Source organism: Oxyura jamaicensis, chromosome 3 (genome assembly GCF_011077185.1).
Source record: "Oxyura jamaicensis isolate SHBP4307 breed ruddy duck chromosome 3, BPBGC_Ojam_1.0, whole genome shotgun sequence".
Lineage (NCBI taxonomy): Eukaryota > Metazoa > Chordata > Aves > Anseriformes > Anatidae > Oxyura > Oxyura jamaicensis.
In genome coordinates this window covers 99,080,678-99,099,589 of record NC_048895.1, presented here as the reverse complement: position 1 = coordinate 99,099,589, position 18,912 = coordinate 99,080,678, and the positions used below count along the sequence as shown (strand labels likewise).

Below are 18,912 nucleotides of genomic sequence, written 5' to 3'. Positions count from 1 at the left end.
AAAATAAAGAAATCATTGCTTTTGTTACAGCAGCCAGAACTCTCTGGGTAGATTCAGCATACACATTTGGAATTTGAAAGTCAACATATTCCTCATTTTGACATCATTTGTGTCCTACAATCCTGCTTTTTACATGGCATGATGGTTGAAAGACTTGTACTGATTAGTTCTGTCCTAGTTGAAAAAGAAATAGAGGATGAATTAGGAAATTGGATGTGATTTACTTTATCTAATATTATTTACTTTATGTTAGTTATAGAATTGCTACTTAACGTAGTATAAAGGCTTTTTTTTAATTTCTGTAGTCAATAGCAAAAGTCTTTTTGTATGCTCTTTTTTTTTTGTAAAAACAACTTTCATACATAAATCTGTTTAAATGTTAAGCTGTAAAACATAAAAATCTCATGCCTGAAGGCAAAAAAAGGAAAAGTAGAAATATATGTAGTATGTGCTCCAGATTGCTGGTGAGAAGTACCTATTTGTGTCACAACAGGATGATATTGCTTTTTTGTGTGTCTGTGTGCACTTTTCCAGCAAAAGATTTCTCTCTCCTCTCCCTGAAACAATATTTAGTAACTATAGGAAAACATTTAATATTTAGGAAATGGGATTCTGCTGTCCAAAGAATACAAATATTTTGAAGCAAGCTGCCAGCAAATAGTAAAATATTATTAGACATAATGAAAGCAACTCTCACTTTAAAAAACCCTCACAATGGGCAGAGGATCAAAGCTGTCAGCACCAAGCAAAACAAATGTGCAAGTGCAGGGAAAAGGAGTAATGTTTGAAGTGAACCTAATTTCATGTCAAGATGAAGATTTCTTAATCTGTTTTTCTGATCCTAGTGCTTGGAATTACATTGGCTACTATCCAACACCTTATGAAAATGATACAATAAATTTCTGTAGTAAATTTAACTCAGTTATTTTAATCTTAATCTCAGTTATTTTAATCTTAAAATATGTGTAGATTAGCCATTCTCTTATCTTCTCAGCAATTCTATATATATGTATATGTATATATTTTTTTACCCATAGGAAAATTGTCTGGAAAAATAAATCTATGGTAATCTAAAACTACCCTAAAAGAACCTTGAACCTGGTAGTCCAGATGATGTCTAAATCTACCCATTTTAGATGTCTGAAGGTATCCAAGACATTAAAATGGAACAAGAAAATATGTCAAAGATTTTGTTGACAAATTGGGCCCTTTCAGAGTTTCAGCCCAGCACAAAGGGGGGTTGAAGTGACATCTAGCACTTAGCTTTAGGCATCTGGATCACACCCTCAGATACATTCCACTATGTGCCCATTATGGCCAAAGAACCAAGGATCATGGGCTCAGGCTGGTGCAAACCCAAAGAGTTACATATGGCATCACCTTAAATGTTGTGTGTGTTTTTGGGCTCCACAATATAAAAAAGATGTTAAGATACTTGAAAGCATCCAGATAAGGTCAACAAAGCTGGTAACAGGGCTGGAAGGCATGTCCTGTGAGGAGAGGCTGAGGACCCTGGGGTTGCCCAGTCTGGAGGAGGCTGAGAGGTAGCCTCAGTGCTGCTCCCTGCAGCTCCCTGAGGAGAGGATGCACAGAGGGAGGTGCCGGTCTCTGCTCCCTTGTCACCGATGACCAGACATGAGGGAACAGCACAGAGTTGTGCCAGGGGAGGGTCAGACTGGGCATTAGGAAAAATTTCCTTACACTGAGGGTGGTCAAACACTGGAAAAGGCTTCCTAGAGAGGTGGCTGATGCCTCGGACCTATCAGTGTTCAAGAGGCATTTGGATAATGCCCTCATTAATATGCTTTACCTTTTGATTAGTCCTAAAGAAGTCAGACAATGGACTAGATGATATTTGAAGATCCCTTCCAACTGAACCATTCTATTCTAATGTAAAGATATGTGGTAACGGGACCTATAGAATAATTAATTTAATTCTGAATACAGTATTGCAAAATCTGTGCATATTTTGTATTTTTTTTTTCACTAGCAAACCTGTCTTTTCTGTGAGATTACAGGTTATGGTATGAGAACCCGGGTGTGTTCACGCCTGCTCAGCTCACTCAGATCAAGCAGACATCTCTTGCCAGAGTTTTGTGTGACAATGGTGACAACATAACCCGGGTACAACATGATGTCTTTAAGGTGGCTGAATTCCCACATGGATATAGTAGCTGTGAAGATATTCCTAAGCTGGATCTCAGGATGTGGCAAGATTGCTGTGAAGGTCAGTATACATGTGGATTTTGGTGTATTAATGCATGCTTTGTTTGGTGCTTGTTCATTCTATTTTAAGAAGATACTTGATTCATGTTCACTTTTTGTTAAGATATATTACATGGTTACAAACTCAGATTTGGAGCACATTACTATTTAACTTCTCAAGAGGAAAAAAAAAAAAAAAAAAGAGTGAGGACGATTCTTATTTACTGAAGTGTCCTCTTTAAGAAGTTGTCTATTCATCTGACATTCTACCAAGGGATGGATTCTCTCTTGTTGCTGATCAGCTTTCATGCTGAACAATGAAAGAGGAGTCCAGGAAGGCTGGGCACTCTTCAAGAAAGAAATCTTAATGGCACAGGAGCGGTCTGTCCCCACGTGTCCAAAGACGAGCCAGTGTGGCAGAAGACCAGCCTGGCTGAACAGGGAGTTGTGGCTTGAGCTTAGGAGAAAAAAGAGGGTTTATAATCTTTGGCGAAGAGGGCGGGCCACTCAGGAGGACTATAAGGATGTTGCGAGGCAGTGCAGGGACAAAATTAGAAAGGCCAAAGCTCATCTGGAGCTCTATCTGGCTACTGCCGTTAAAGATAACAAAAAATGTTTTTATAAATATATCAGCACAAAAAGGAGGACTAAGGAGAATCTCCATCCCTTACTGGATGTGGGAGGAAACTTAGTTACAAGAGATGAGGAGAAGGCTGAGGTGCTTAATGCCTTCTTTGCCTCAGTCTTTAGTGGCAAGACCAGTTGTTCTCTGGACACCTAGTACCGTGAGCTGGTGGAAGGGGATGGGGAGCAGAATGGAGCCCCCACAATCCACAAGGAAATGGTTGGTGACCTGCTACAGCATTTGGATGTACACAAGTCGATGGGGCCAGATGGGATCCACCCGAGGGTACTGAGAGAACGGGCAGAAGAGCTGACCAAGCCGCTTTCCATCATTTATCAACAGTCCTGGCTATCAGGGGAGATCCCAGTTGACTGGCAGCTAGCAAACGTGACGCCCATCTACAAGAAGGGCTAGAGGGTAGACCTGGGGAACTATAGGCCTGTTAGTTTGACCTCAGTGCCAGGGAAGCTCATGGAGCAGATTATCTTGAGCGTCATCATGCGGCACTTACAGGGCAACCAGGCAATCAGGCCCAGTCAACATGGGTTTATGAAAGTCCTGCTTGATGTACCTGATCTCCTTCTATGACAAAGTGACATGCTTAGTGGATGAGGAAAAGGCTGTGGATGTGGTCTACCTTGATTTTAATAAGGCTTTTGACACCATTCCCCACAGCATTCTCCTCAAGAAACTGGCTGTTGATGGCTTAGACTGGCATACACTTCGTTGGGTTATGAGCTGGCTGGATGGCCGGGCCCAGAGAGTTGTGGTGAATGGAGTCAAATTGAGTTGGAGGACGGTCACTAGTGGCGTCCCCCAGGGCTCAGTACTGGGGCCAGTTCTCTTTAATATCTTTATCAGCGTTCTGGATGAGGGGATCAAATACACCCTCAATAAGTTTGCAGATGACACCAAGTTAGGTGCATATGTTGATCTGCTTGAGGGTAGGAAGGCTCTGCAGAAGGATCTGGATAGGCTGGACTGATGGGCTGAGGCCAACGGTATGAAGTTCAACAAGGCCAAGTGCCAGGTCCTGCACCTGGGGCACAACAACCCCAAACAGAGCTACAGGCTGGGAGATGTGTGGTTAGAAAGCTGCCTGTCAGGGAAGGACCTGGGAGTATTGCTTGATAGTTGGCTGAATATGAGTCAGCAGTGTGCTCAGGCGGCCAAGAAGGCCAGCAGCATCCTGGCTTGCATAAGAAGCAGTGTGGCCAGCAGGGCTATGGAAGTGATTGTCCCCCTGTACTCAGCTCTGGTGAGGCTGCACCTTGAGTACTGCGTTCAGATTTGGGCCTCTCACTACAAGAAGGGCATCGAGGTGCTCGAGCAAGTCCAGAGAAGGGCAACAAGGCTGGTGAGGGGTCTGGAACACAAGTCCTACGAGGAGTGGCTGAGGGAGCTGGGACTGTTCAGCCTGGAGAAAAGGAGGCTCAGGGGTGACCTTATCGCACTCTACAGGTACCATAAAGGAGGCTGTAGTGAGGTGGCGGTTGGTCTATTCTCCCATGTGCCTGGTGACAGGATGGGGGGAATGGGCTAAAGTTGCACCAGGGGAGGTTTAGGTTGGATATTAGGAAGATCTTCTTTACTGAAAGGGTTGTTAGTCACTGGAATAGGCTGCCCAGGGAAGTGGTTGAGTCACCATCCCTGGAGGTCTTTAAAAGACGTTTAGATATAGAGCTTAGGGGTATGGTTTAGTGGAGGACTTGTTAGTGTTAGGTCAGAGGTTGGACTCGGTGATCTTGGAGGTCTCTTCCAACCTAGACTATTCTGTGATTCTGTGGATGTCTTTGAGATAACGTTTTTATCTCCTGTAACTGCAAAGCTTTAAAGAAATGTAATAATGTTCCTTTCTTGTTAATAATGAAATAAGATTCAAAACTGCTACCACCACCCTTGTTTAATGAGTGATCATTCACATATTAAATTACACATGGTAAACGTAGATTTGAGCAGTGATTGTTGTAGACAATCTTTTGTGGACAAACATTCCTGTTCATTTCCATCTCCTTCAACAGTTAGGACAGTGGGAAAACATTTTCTTCAGCAATAGGCAGACTTTTCCCCAGAAACAGAGTTTACTTAGCACTGTTGTCATGTTGCAAAAGAAATCGAGAATGCCATGCTGCTTGGTAGCCAAAATATTGGCCTCTAACCCATGTTGCATACAGATTTTCAGAATGACCTCTCTTTAAGCATCAACACATCAGATGTCACTGCATCTTTCACATAGTTAGAAGATCCCTTCCCAAGAGAATCTTCTGCATCACACAGATTTACAGAATGATTTGCAGATTTGAATTATTAGCATCAACAACAACATTCTTCAGAGGACAACAACATCTCTCTGTTGAGCTCTCTTTTACAGTATTATCTTCTCATGATGAAACTTGATTGTTATCTTCACGGCTGAAAAAGTAGATTCAGGAATTTCATAGAATTATTTAGGTTGGAAAAGACTCTTAAGATCATTGATTCCAACCATCAACCTAACAATACCAAGATCACTGCTAAACCACATCTCTAAATGCCACATCTTTTAAGTACCTCCAGAGTTAGCAACTCTACCACATTACTGGGCAGCCTGTTTTGATACCTAACCACCCATTACATGAAGAAAATCTTCCTCATACCCAATCTAAACCTCCCCTGGTACAACTTGATTTCCTCATATCATTTCTGACCTGAGAAGAGAGATTGACAGCTTTGCTGCTTCTAACTCTTTTCAGGTAGTTGTAGAGAGCTATGAGGTCTCCACACAAGATCCTTTCTTCTGGAATAATCTACGTTCCCTGAGCCCAGGTCCATGATCTGCTCCTCATATCTTGTTTTTTAGTCCCTTTACTAGCTTCATTGCTCTTCTTTGCATGCATTCCAGCAACTCAATATCTTTCTTACAGTGAGTGAACCAAAACTGAACACAGTACTCAATGTGCGGTATCACCAGTGCCATACACAAGGAGACAGTCACATCTCTAGTCCTTCTGACCACACTAATGCTGTTGCTTCTTGGTCCCCTGGGCACACTGCTGGCTCATGTTCAGCCGGCTGTTGACCAGCACCCCTGGGTCCTTTTCTGTTAGGCAGTATTCCAGCTGCCACTCTTCCCCAAGCCTATACCCCTGCATGGGATTGTTATGACCCGTGTGCAACACCTGTCAGGAACTTTTCTGTGGAACTCTGCTCATCTAGAAATTACCATCAAACAAATTACTAACTTAAAAAAAAAAAAAAAAAAAAAAAAAAAAACTTGCTTTTATTAAAGAGGATAATGGTATTATCTGTTGATGATTATTAGTATCTTGAAATTTACTTAGTAAAAACCTCACTTTCAATACCAGTAGTGTGTGGAAACACTGATGAGAGGTATTTGGATCTGAGATATTCTGATCTGAGATATTCATCTTTTCTTCTGCTAATTGTTTTGGATTTATTGCTGCTGAATGAGCTAGTGAAATTCAGTGAAAAGATGTGCATAGATGAAGAACCAGTGGACTGTACTTCTGAGAAAGCAGACACTCTTGTAGTAGTCTGTTTAATTCCTTTGGAAAAAAAAATGTAATTATCCTGAGGAACAGAGAGTCAGTCCTTTGGTGATATATCTCAGAATTTAAGAATTTAACTGTAAGATGTAAACAGATGGAAGATGTCCCTTCAACCTAGTACAGACACAGTTACTAATGAAGAATTGTTCTATTATGTCTTTACCATGACAATAAACTCAAGTGTTATTAAAAGTGTGAAACAAACAAACAAACAAACAAAAAGAGAGATTTACTGTTCAAAGATGTTGCACAGTTTGGCTTTTAAACTGATGATTGCCCAGTACTGTTTCTTTGAATTTATTACTATTGTTTGTTTATTTAGAAAAAAATATAAACCATATTCATTTTCCACATTTAAAATACTACTCATTTCATAATTAAAATTCTTCTAGAGTGTACTGAGTTAAAAAGTAGAATACAGAATACTATATCGTTGCACTTTATGTGTGTTTAATAAGTGACCCATATGTTCAGCTGTTTTAGTTTGGTTTAAAAACACATCTGTTTTTGTTATCCTTCCTGTTTTGTTAAAGTCAAAATACTTTTCCACATGAAGAACAGAAGAATTTCTTAGTTACAAAAAGCTACTTCTTAGATTTCTTGAGTAAAGCCAGTGTTTCTTTCTTATAAAGCAGAACATTATTCCTTTTTATAATAACAATAACAGATTACCTTTACATTTCAGTTAACAAATCATACAACAGAATTACTAGTTTATGGTGTGGAAAAAAAAGCGTGAATTCCGCTGAAGTACACAAGACTTTCTTCTGGTTTCCTTCACTTTCTATCTTTCTTTATATTGTTGGAAATGGATTTATATTGTTGGAAACAGAAGTTACTGAAGAATTATTGCAGCTCTGTTTCAGCAAAGAGCATCCAAACTTCAGATTTTCCAGAGAAGCACTTTTGGTGCTTTTTTTCAGGCTTAGTGCAAAAAGGACTTTTAAAAAAAGTACTCAGTATAGTTTCTGTGATTACTGTTACTGACTTTTTATTTCCACTTTTTTTATCTCTTCCCTCAAAGATGAGCATGAAATTATTCTGAACATGACAAATGTTTCTGAGATGAATTATATGAAAAAAAAAGAAAAAAAAAAAAAAAAAAAGACTGGAGATTATGTGCAAACAGATAGTGGCTCAAATGGAAACATGGTTTTACTCCAAATATATAAAGTGGAAATGTTTTCCATTGTGAGTCTATAAAAATTTTGCACAATTTTTATAAATCAAAATGAAAAAATATCTTTAATATTTTGTTTTATATCAAATAATAACCCAGTAGGAAGTGATTCAGTCAAAGCACAGTTTATCCCTGTAAGTATAGACTGGTTTAGGAAGACAATTTTCCTTAACAGTTTGTCAGTTAGCAATCAACATATCTTCTGAAACAGATAATGTTCTTTTTGGATTAATTCTGGAAAACACTGTTATAAAATTTAGGATTAAACATATTTAAATCCCACCGGTTCAGACACATACTTCCTCTGAATCCATTTATATACGGTCTTCCAATGGGATAGACCTAAATTTGTGGATTCTTGCATTTTAAGACCAGAACACGAATTATGTCATAGTTTATGTTTGTATTGCCTGCATTAATCTCTTTAATTTAAGCATGGCTTTCAGGAAGGCATCAACTATTTGTTTTAGCTATTGTGCTTTATTCCAAGCTACAGCTTGTCTGACTTTTACTTCTAGTATTATATCTTATTATGTTCTTCTTATTATGCCCTTTTGTCTTCAATGAAAATACCAAGTAACACTGGGCTAGGCACTAAATGTTGTGGAAGACTTTACAATTTCAGAATGTTAACAGCAGTCTTGGGGTGAGACTGCAAGTTCTTCTGCAACATTGAAAATTGTTTACAAAGAGATCTTCAAAATATCAAAATGCAATTCATGCCTGGGCATGTTTTCTTTTCACACAAGGCTTTCTGAAAGCATTTTGTCCTGCACCTCTCAGCAACAACAGTTCTCTCCCTTATTCCTCTGAAAATGAAACCAAGAACTAGAGTTGTTCATTTGGCAAGTTGACACTTGTAAGTCCTTAAAAACTACAGAAATGTCAGGTCTGGGTACTTGAAGTTGCCCCTGAACATATGTTTCTCATACTTATCAGTGTAAGATGCTAAAACCTTCCCAGGATTTTGGTGCTTTGATTCTAAACACCAGTTTAGGATTAGAAATACAGAATAGACCATTGTGCTTTTGTACCAAAGAAAAATCTAGACAAGACCTTAGCAGATATTAAAGAAAGGAGAAAAAAAAAAATCAGAATGACTTCCAAAAGAAGCTAAAATTTCTATGGCATTCAGGAAAATTTTAAGCAACAGATTGCTTTAAGAAAAAAAGTATTCTGACCAAAACTAGTTCTTTCTCCAGTGACCCTTCAGAGTGACCCCCTTCTTTTCACACTAAATATAGAAGTATCTAGAAGTAATCAAAAATGTCTTCATGGCAAGTATCTTACAGACACAGCAGTCTGTTCCCATCTGAAACAGCTTAGCTTCTGAGTGAGCAGCAAGACATTTGTGTGAGAAGCAGCAGAACACACAAGAAGAATGAACAATATGTTGGCAGCCAGTATCATGTAGTTCTTTAGTGCTCCATTTATTATATGAGGAAGGGAATAAATTTAATCAAGGAGGGAACAAGCTGCAAGGAAGGAAAGGGGAAGGAGAACTGAGTGGATAAACTGTTCAAGAATGATTTGCAGGTACTGCTTTCGAATTGAAAATTAATCAGGGCTTTTTTTGTCAGTCTTATTTTTTTCCCTGTCTTCATTAATATCAAACCATGAACAACTTTTTTTTTTTTAAAGTAACAGAGAGATGATAAGTCTTATTAAATAGAAGTCAAAAGCAATAAAAATAGTCCAAGATACTTATTTTCATATAAGCACAGACCAATCAATATATTACTTGTTTAATTTACATGGAACAAGAATTTTACATTCATTTTTCATGTTGCTCAGTTCAACAGTGTTTTGAGACTCTTTCTTGACTTGAAACTTGTGCAATGATTTGTGTTAATACTTTAAGTATTTAGTGTAGGTACTGCTAAATTCCAAAATAATATTTGCTAAGATGTTACTGCCTTTTTGAATAAACTTGATCTGCTGCACATTAAGAGAAACACCAGAGAAAATATCTTCTTCCCCTATTCAGTTGCTTTCAATGCTCAGTCTGCTAATACCAGACTTAACTGGGATAATATATCCATGGGATCCTGTTATTCAGCTTTCCATTCTGTTATGTTAGTAGACTCTTTGCTTCTAATAGTTGAACATGCTATTGGTTTGTGCAACATCCTGGCACATGATGACTTTTTGTTTTTAAACAAAAACTGTTCTGCAAACAGAAATAAGAAAACTTCTATTTTATAATTCTCTCCTCTCCAAAGTGCTGCTCCATTTTTTTTTTATGGGACTCTTTTCAAATACTCACTGTTTTTGGAAGTCTAAATAATAACTGGAAAGACATACTTCATCCTGTGAAGTCATCCTCTTTGGATCTTAGTAGAAAATGTCTGTTATAATTGTTCTCAGGCTTGAGACTTCTACTCTACTGAATAAAATGTTTTAGTTCTTAATGACTGGTGATATCTTCGAATCTCTCAACTTTGTACATAGGGCTGGTCAACCAATAAAGAGTGCAAATGTTCTCCAGGATTTAATTAAATATTCTCTTTCAAATGTCATATATAACAAACCTGGAATAGATGAGAAAGCAATAGGCTGTTTTTTCTATTATTGTTTTCCTCCATATGTAACTATCTCATTCCAAAAGAAGAAAATAATTAAAAGCCAAGAGAGTGGAAATTTTGGATCTGAAAAGGATGGTTAAAGTAGCAGTGACATATTTGTGAAAACAAACAAATAAATAAATAAATAAAAATCTTTATTCCTTTGTTTCATAGCAAAAAAAAAAAAAAGGTATGTGAATAATAAAATTTTCTACTTCCAGCTAACTCTTAAGTATTGCATCCCTCAGAGGTATTCAGTTGCCTTCAAGCTGATTCCATAGGGATATGCCTTTGCCAATTCAGAAGATACTGTGAAAATATATTAACTGGTGATACTATGGCTTGTAATGTTTAATTTCTTGCTTAATTTCAGACTGTAGAACTAGAGGACAGTTTAATGCGTTTTCATATCACTTTCGGGGAAGACGTTCTCTTGACTACAGCTTTCAAGAGGACAAGCCCTTGAAGAAAATGAAAATGACCAAAACAGTAAGGTAAGATTTTTATTTTTTTTATTTTTTATTTTTTTAAGTATGAGAAAACATGTGTTTTCAAAACTGAATGAAACTGAGGGGTTTCTTTGTAAGTGCATACTGCTTTTTTTCCAGTCTCTGCTTTCTTCAGTTTATCATTGATGTATTTCATTCTGACACTTCTGCATAGCCACTAACAGTAAATCACTTTATTTTCAAGCTCAAAATTGTGTAAGTCTCTTTGTGTGTAACACAGTATAGTTCTTCTTCCTGTGCTTTACAGGAAGAAAAGCCAGTAGTAAAGTGTAATTCGGGGGATTTGGAATCCCACAGCCGTGCTGTGCCTGCAGGAACCAAACTAAATTGCGTCCTTTTCTGCTCAGTGCTGCCAGATCCTCCTGCAGAAGTAAGAGGAAACCAAGTGTTGATAACACTAACATAAAAATTTATTATGATAGTAGAGATTGCTTCTAATACCTCAAAGCAGAAGTGGAAAGCAGGGGTGCTGCAGAGAGACAATGCTGTTTATAACTCTATAGTCCTCAAAATACTCTAGCCAGGAAGTAAACCACAATGTCATAAATAATCTACATAATGTCCCTACAGTTTCCAATGAACCAAAACTTATCTTTGAATTAGTGTAATGAAATGAGTTCTGCTTGGACACTTTATAAAGAATATAAATGGGGATCCTTCACTTTCTTATTTAACTGAACATTCTTCATTGCTTCCATATATATGTGTTCTTTTAGCAAATAAAATTATCTGCTTGACTGAGGAGAACATTGGTTCATATTCAGCCAGAGTCTACCCACTCAAGGCAAGGAAAGTATCTGGATAGATATTTAGAAAGTTATGTTTATTTCAGCAGTTTCAAATATTCAAGTGAATGTACTGAAGATACACCAGCATTATATTTCACTTAATTGGTAGGAAGCTGTACTGAAGAAACAGAGCCTTTAGATGTTAAGGGTAAAAGGTTTCTAATCTTAAACAAGAAAAGGCAGTAGCTAAGTCTAAGCTTACTTAGAGACAATGGAAAAAGAAAAGAAAGGGTCATTGGAAGGAACCCTTGAACAAGGATGTTTCATGTGGTTATGCAAGTGAACAGTTAGAAGCCATTGAATTTACAAATTAATGTAATTCATTTTTAAAAGAAATTAGTTCCATAATTATAAAGCTGCAGAAGGGTTAAATCGCATAAAAATGTAAGCAAGAAAATATAAACATGTATCTGAGAAACAGCTTGTTTTTGTTAACATGATGTTAACTTTTTCAGAAATGAGCTCAAAGATCTACAACAGTCAAAGTACTAATTAGGACTACAAAATTGTAAATTTACAATAATTTATTTAAAGCATATATACAGCTAGAGCAACAACATTCTTTTAACATTCTTGTCAATTCTTATGCTCATTGTATTTAAATTACTTTTCTGGTGAGATCTTTTTTTCTTTTTTCATCCTCATTTTCAATAACATAAGCAGGTGGGGAAGATTAAACATTTAGTTACAAAATAGCAGCTGGTTTACTTGAATTTTGGCATGTTATGTTGTTTTGAGTTCTTTTTCTTTAATTTAGATGAAAAACTATGGGAAAAACTAAGTAGCTTGAATACCTGCCAATAAGTGCAGTTTTAATTTATACAGGAAGATAAATCATGAGTCCTAATATAGAAAAGAGTACTTTGCCTGTTCATTCTTTGGGTATCCCTTAGCTCTGGGGAAGACACGGTAACAGAATAGGAATGCTTGTATGGATTCAGAGATCTTAATGTAATAAGTGTAATTAGCGCTTTCCTGGTTTTGAATACATAAGTTTTTTAAGTCTTGCCAAATAATATATTATATATTACAGACAGTTCCTTTCATAAGTGTATACATTTTTCCCATCAACAGAGTGAATCAAGTAACACAAGTTAGTGTTGTATGACACTTACCAGGAAAGTGCTAGAAAGTGCTATAGTCAGAATACTCTAGACTTTGTGTATGATAAACAGCATTCATTTCAAATGTTAATTAAATTGGACACAGGAATGTGTCTATATCTAAAAGCACTTTTTCTCATTTGTTTATGAAAACCAACTTCTTTTTAAAGACATTTCTTTAAATACATTGTTTGCTAATGAGTAAATATAGGAAAAAAATATGAATCTTAATATGAAAGGTGAATTTCATGTTTTGAAGTAATACTTTTTAAAGCTCTTTCAGTTTAGTCTGCTTTCCTATTTAAGGCTCAAGAGATTCCAGGGCTCTTTTCCCAGTGATTTTAAGGTGATGATCTATCAATGTCACAGATGACAACTTCCTGTTTTCCCATGCATTGTATACATACATTATTCTTCTTAGCATAAGAAATTCACTGTCACTGTTGACATCAACAGTAATCCATAACTCACCCAACCTGAGGCTGTCTTCAGCACTAGTGTGTCTGGTGTACTGTTGTGGCTCACTGGTGTTCAGTGTGGCCAACTGCCTACGCTTGTTGGTTCCTCTTTACATTTGTGCTAAGTGTTCTAAAATATCTAGACAAATAAAAATGAGCTAGGTGAATATCCTGACATGGCATCAATTTCTTGCAGTTCTATGAAACAGAGTAAATATTTTCGTAATGCCACCTCAGCATCTGATGAAAACTCAAATATGCCCATAGTGAATGACTTCAAAGAATTTGTTTTGGAAATGCAAAAAACTATTTCAAGCCTCAGAAACCAGGTAAGGTGCTATACTGGATAGTTTCTAACTCTAGATGTAATTTATCATGTTCTCCTAACATCATAGACATCCACTGCAGCCAAAAACCACCACATAGTATCTCAAACAAAACACAACACAACATGGTGTGTTATTATTCTTTATTTCTATATTCTTCTGAAATCATACTAAAATATTCTTTGATCTATTCTATAGATCTTTTTGACTTTTGAACCTGAAGCTTTCTGTAACCATTGTATTCTAAACATGAGATTAGTCTTGCTCTAAAAATTTTTCTGTGTAGTTGAAAAAAAATCTTTTTTTTCTTATCTGAAATGCATAGAATCTAAGTAAAACTATGATTAAAATGTGGAGTCCATAAGAAATCATATGCCAGATTGCCATGAACATAGTTAAAATCTAGATCACTTACTTTTGCGATGCAGCATAGCCTCCTTATTCAGAATAACTTAGACATAATGACTCAATATCAAAATAATTTAAGAACTTGGTTTCAAAAATGTGTACTGTATAGCACAGATAAATCCAAAATAGGCCAAAGATTTTGCCCAGAAAATTAAGTTCCAGCTTTCCAATGTAATTCATAAATATACATCATGTATTTATTTACATAGCAGATTGCTTCCATCTTTGATGGCATTATTAAATTATTGTTACACTCATCAACAATGAGCGCTCTGACAGTGGAAATGCTTTGGTAGGCCAAGTTAAGTTTTATTACATTTCAGTCTGTTTTTCTGTCTTTTTTGGATGTCAAAAAGACCAAGGGATTTTTAAAGATGGTTCCTTTACTGTTCCCAAGTGGCACACAACCAGCAAGCTATACTAACCATATAACCCCTATTTTTCATCATTAAGAAAAAAAATACAGTCAAAGATCAAAGATAACTTTTTAAATTATGTTTTGTTGTTGTTGTTGTTTTTTACCTCCTTTTCATTCAGACCTTTTGGAAAGTTTACATTTTCCTTAGCATATGTCAGATGTAGTTTGCTTGTCTTTGTATGTTCAAGATGTATATTCCAGTGGTAGGAAAGATGTATCCTTTGTTCGTTTTCCTTTGAAAGGCTGTTTACATATTCATTACACATTTCCAGGTATTTAGCATTATGCAAACTAGATAGTCAGAAGAAAAACCTATCATGGATGGCATAGCATAAGAGAGAAGACAGAATACCTTGCATAAATAAAAACTTTGCTTTTATTCAATTATTATTTTTTTAATACTTACAGATAAAAAAACTTGAATCACGCCTCAGTAAAACTGATTGCACTGATGAAAAGGGTAAATCATATTCCAGCAATGAAACCTGGAAAAGGGACCCTTGTACTGTGTGTGAATGCAAAGTGAGTATGTGGAAATCCATTTTGAGATAGAAATCATATCTGATTCTGTTTCTAAATCAGTATTTCCAGCTTTGTGTTTGGTAATTACTGGGTAATAGTTTCTAATTCTCTTGTATGGATCTTCAGTTATTTGGTGCAAAAAGAGATTTCTGTTCATATATCCCTGCCCATGACAATGTTTTTTAATCCACCTCTTATTATATTTCCATTTTTAGGGACGGTACTGGCAAAATGAGCTACAAATTTACAAATTAGCTACAAAATTAATTGTACTTCTCAAAGAAGTCTATTAAAATCCTTGAAAATCAATAAAAGCATATCTAGCTTATTGCTAAATTTTCATTTTCTTTTATTATGGTAGCATTTTTTAAAATATAGTCAAAGAAATATGGGGGTACTTGGCATCCCAGTTTCATGCCTGAATGTTGAATAAGATGACATACTGTTCAGGTATAATACAGAATGTATTATAAGGCATAAGAAGAAGGTATAATACAAAGGCACTGATACTGAAATAAACTATGTGACAGTTTTTTTAATAACCAAGATCTTAGAGAGGATGAATGAAAACACATGCTTCAATAATGGGAAAAAGATGTTTCTTGTTTGGAAAATGAAGCTAAGTATGGTCTGATTTCATTCCTTGTTTTCCTGACACAGGTTGGTCAGATTACCTGTTTTGTGGAGTCATGCCCGCCAGCTGACTGTGAAGCTCCTGTGAAGATTAAAGGAGATTGTTGTCCAGTCTGCTTAAAAGAAAATATTAATAAAAAGAAGCCATAAGTCTTCTTCTTCTTAGATTTTAGGGTGCATACTCTTCAGATCATATCAATGCCTGCTGATGGCAAAAACAGGTAGCTACAAGCTTAAAACAGCAAGAAATCAAGATTACAACATTCTAATGGTGCTGTAACAGTGTAACATAATGTATCATTGTATTTTCTGCCCATGAAGGTAATCACAATGCAAAAAATAATGAAAGGGAAACTAGCAAACAGGTCAAAGTTAATTGTGTGTTAAGCTTCTCAGGTTAGACAAACTAAAAACTGGTGCTACTTTAAGAGAACACTGTCAGATAGTTTTAGGTATCCAAAATGACTGGACTTCAGACTTAGGCTAAAATTAACACTTTTTTCCCCATCTATGATCAGTTATGTTGAAAGTTCCATTTTCAGTTCCAGTCTGACTTGAAATTTAGCTCTTTTTTATTCATTAGTATATAATGGGAAAACAAAAGGTCACTCACTGTGCCCAAACCAATGCGATACAGGACCAGTTTCTACAAACCACATATGCATGGAAATGCTGTTCAATCACACTATCTCTTCTACAAATGGACCACCAAGAAAGTAAAGAAAATCAGAGTGCACCTTTCAACATCCTCTTGTTAATTCACTAAGCAAAATGATTCAATATTTTCAAACTAGAAAGGCTGGAATTACTAGGGAAACATGAGTAAATGTAATTGGAAGCATTTGAAAAAGCAATTGAATGTATATTACAGGTGTAATTGACAGTGTTCCTCATTTTAGGAAAACACACATGGCAGAGTAGCATTTGATCTTAGCATGAACATAATCTCTTTTGTCAAAAAATATGTAATTGCTTGGCAACTTATTTTTGTTTCATCTATTTTAAATCATTGTAACATGACCATCCAGTCCAGTTTTTAAGCATGCTTCTCTTAATCTCAGATCAGCTCACATATATGTATGGCCCTGTTTTGAGAATGTGAAACCATGTCACATGCCATTTTATATACAAAGATACCTACTGACTTACTGTGCATATTGTCAATAGACATATGTTCCTGGTTATATTGTGGCACTGTTTGTTGAAAAAAAAAAAAAAAAAAAAAAAAAGAGTCTAAATCAAGCATCATGATTAATTGTGGATTGACTACTTTTTCTGACAAGGTATTTGATTTTTTGTTGTTGTTCAATTTCATCTAATGCATATATATTTTTACCTCATATTTTTATCATTCATGTTAAAAATGGTCTGCCAATGGACTTTAGTTCCCATTTAATAATTGTTTAACATAATAGAGTATATGTCTACACTAGCATTTCGAAGTTGTATACTTTTTAGAATACAAACTGCATATTTTTGACCAGGAATTATATATTATATTCAGTGAAGGACAACTATCATACCTCATTTTACAGGTTTTTTTGTTTTTTTTTGTTTGTTTGTTTGTTTGTTCAGAACTGATTCTCTCCCTAATTACTTAATATTTTAGAATTTAAGGCTCTGTCCTTAATTCCCAAGTTAGGACTAACAAGAACCAAGCTCTTCTTTAGTTTTTCACTGACTTCTGAATTTTTTGTTCAAAATGAGGGAGCAGAGATCTGGAATCAAAGAACTCTGCACAAAATTTAACATTCTCATCTTAAACATTTCAGATTATGCAAACAAACTGGATACTTAATTATTGCATGGTAAATCAAATACCTGTCTAATAACTAACCTAGCACAACAAAATAAGTTCCACTATTATATTTTGGCACATAATTTCTCTGATTACTAACATTAATAATTTCAAGTTTGATAATCAGATACCACGACACACATTCAAACTTTGGTGTATCTTTAAAGCTTGCTACAGAAAATAATTTCATACTATATATAGTAAGAGCAATATGTACATGTGAGTGGTGTGTTAAAGATGTGTGGTAGAAGGTACACATGGAAATGCAATTTATATTTTTTAGAATATTTTAATTGATTTTATATACCGTATTTTGACTTATGTTATTTTCTATTTTAATACTTTCAGAAATTGTGTGTGGCGAGCATGTCTGAGTATCATATGGTTTCTAGAGGCTGTCATTCCTGTATCCCTTTGATACTCTGGTCTTTTTTTGACTTTTGCTGAGAGTCCAAACCACATGTCTCGTCCTATAAGTCCAACTCAGATGGAATTCCTTCCCATTGACCTATAGCAGGAATCCCTCAAAGAGGAAGAATTGCGGAGCTGAACCAAATATAATTTAACTGTCTAAACAGATATATAAATCAGTAATACATCCAGCTGGTTACTACTTACATTCTTTTATTCCAATTTAATATTAAATAAACTTTCTCAAAAATTCCACTTATTGGAGAAAAGAGTTTCCATTTAAACATTATAAAATAGTAACATATATCCAATTGTTCATTTTCTTCAGCCTCCAGAATAAAGAGGGAGGTTTTCTTCAATGTTCACTGTTTACTCATATGGTATATAAAATGGGCTTAGGAGTCTGGGTATGCTTAAATAAGTGTAATTTTTAGTTATTTTCCGCTGTCCATCCGATTATAAACCATTCAGGAAAAACAAGTCTTTATGCACAGTTTAAAATGTAATCAGTCATGGATTGTACTTGTTTTATTGTCATGTCTGAAGAATCAGCATTAATTTTAACATTTCTGAAACAGTGGCCAATGGCTAGATGACCATTTCCTCAGTATCCACTGTGAGAATATTGCTGTAATATGTTGCAAATTTTACATATTTATTTTCTTTTTTTAATGTTACCTAAAGCAAAGTCTTTGTTGTTTTTATTTTAATCAGTAAATTTACCAAAGAACTGTTTGCACTGTATAATGAATGCTTTTCAGTTAAAATAAAATGGGCCACATTTCCAAGTAAACACGATTTCTTATTGATAGATATATTGTTTAGATTAATTGCTGAAGATTGAAGATTGAAGATTCATACTGATTCCAGTATGAAGATTTTATACAAAGAACTATACCACTTCTCTTATGCAAGGTAGTCATGACTCCATTTCTCAGAACTAAAGAATGAGCTAATGAATTATGTAGATAGATTCTTTAACATTATGTCATATAAAGTATCTATTCACTGTTCTTTTCTAGGTGATGGGAAAAAATACATGTAGGGTCACCAAGGAATATTCAAATGTACTCTTATTTCTTAGTATAAGTTTATTTGAAAGTGTTCTTAGTGTTGGACATTTTTCCCAAAAAATTTGGCCGAGAAGTGAAGTATCTCTTCACTACTGACATAATACTTACATACAGACTGATTTTACACAGTTTCCTTACTTCCCTCGGCTCTTCAAATAGATCCAGTCCTGAATTGCCTTGCCATGCATTTGATTCCACATTTGTTCTTTATTGACATCATTCCACAAGTTCAGGAATCCACGTTCATGGAATCCCTTGTCTGTAGTTGACTACTTCTGGACTTCTGAGACTGTAGACAATGTATGAAAAAATCCCACTTTGTATCTGCTCCATTCTGTGCCTT

General features: G+C 35.6%; 1 protein-coding gene across 2 annotated transcripts in view; it reads left to right on the top strand.

Moving 5' to 3' along the window:
* PXDN (peroxidasin) overlaps window positions 1–18,289 on the top strand; it is an 82,869-nt gene extending 64,580 nt beyond the window's left edge. For both annotated transcript variants that reach the window (XM_035321239.1, XM_035321237.1), the window contains 5 exons: window positions 2,019–2,227; window positions 10,496–10,616; window positions 13,177–13,309; window positions 14,541–14,654; window positions 15,315–18,289. In XM_035321239.1, the coding sequence (XP_035177130.1) occupies window positions 2,019–2,227; window positions 10,496–10,616; window positions 13,177–13,309; window positions 14,541–14,654; window positions 15,315–15,437 (700 nt within the window). In that variant the 3' untranslated portion in view covers window positions 15,438–18,289. The remainder of the gene's footprint in view (window positions 1–2,018; window positions 2,228–10,495; window positions 10,617–13,176; window positions 13,310–14,540; window positions 14,655–15,314) is intronic.
* Window positions 18,290–18,912: the final 623 nt, after the last annotated feature.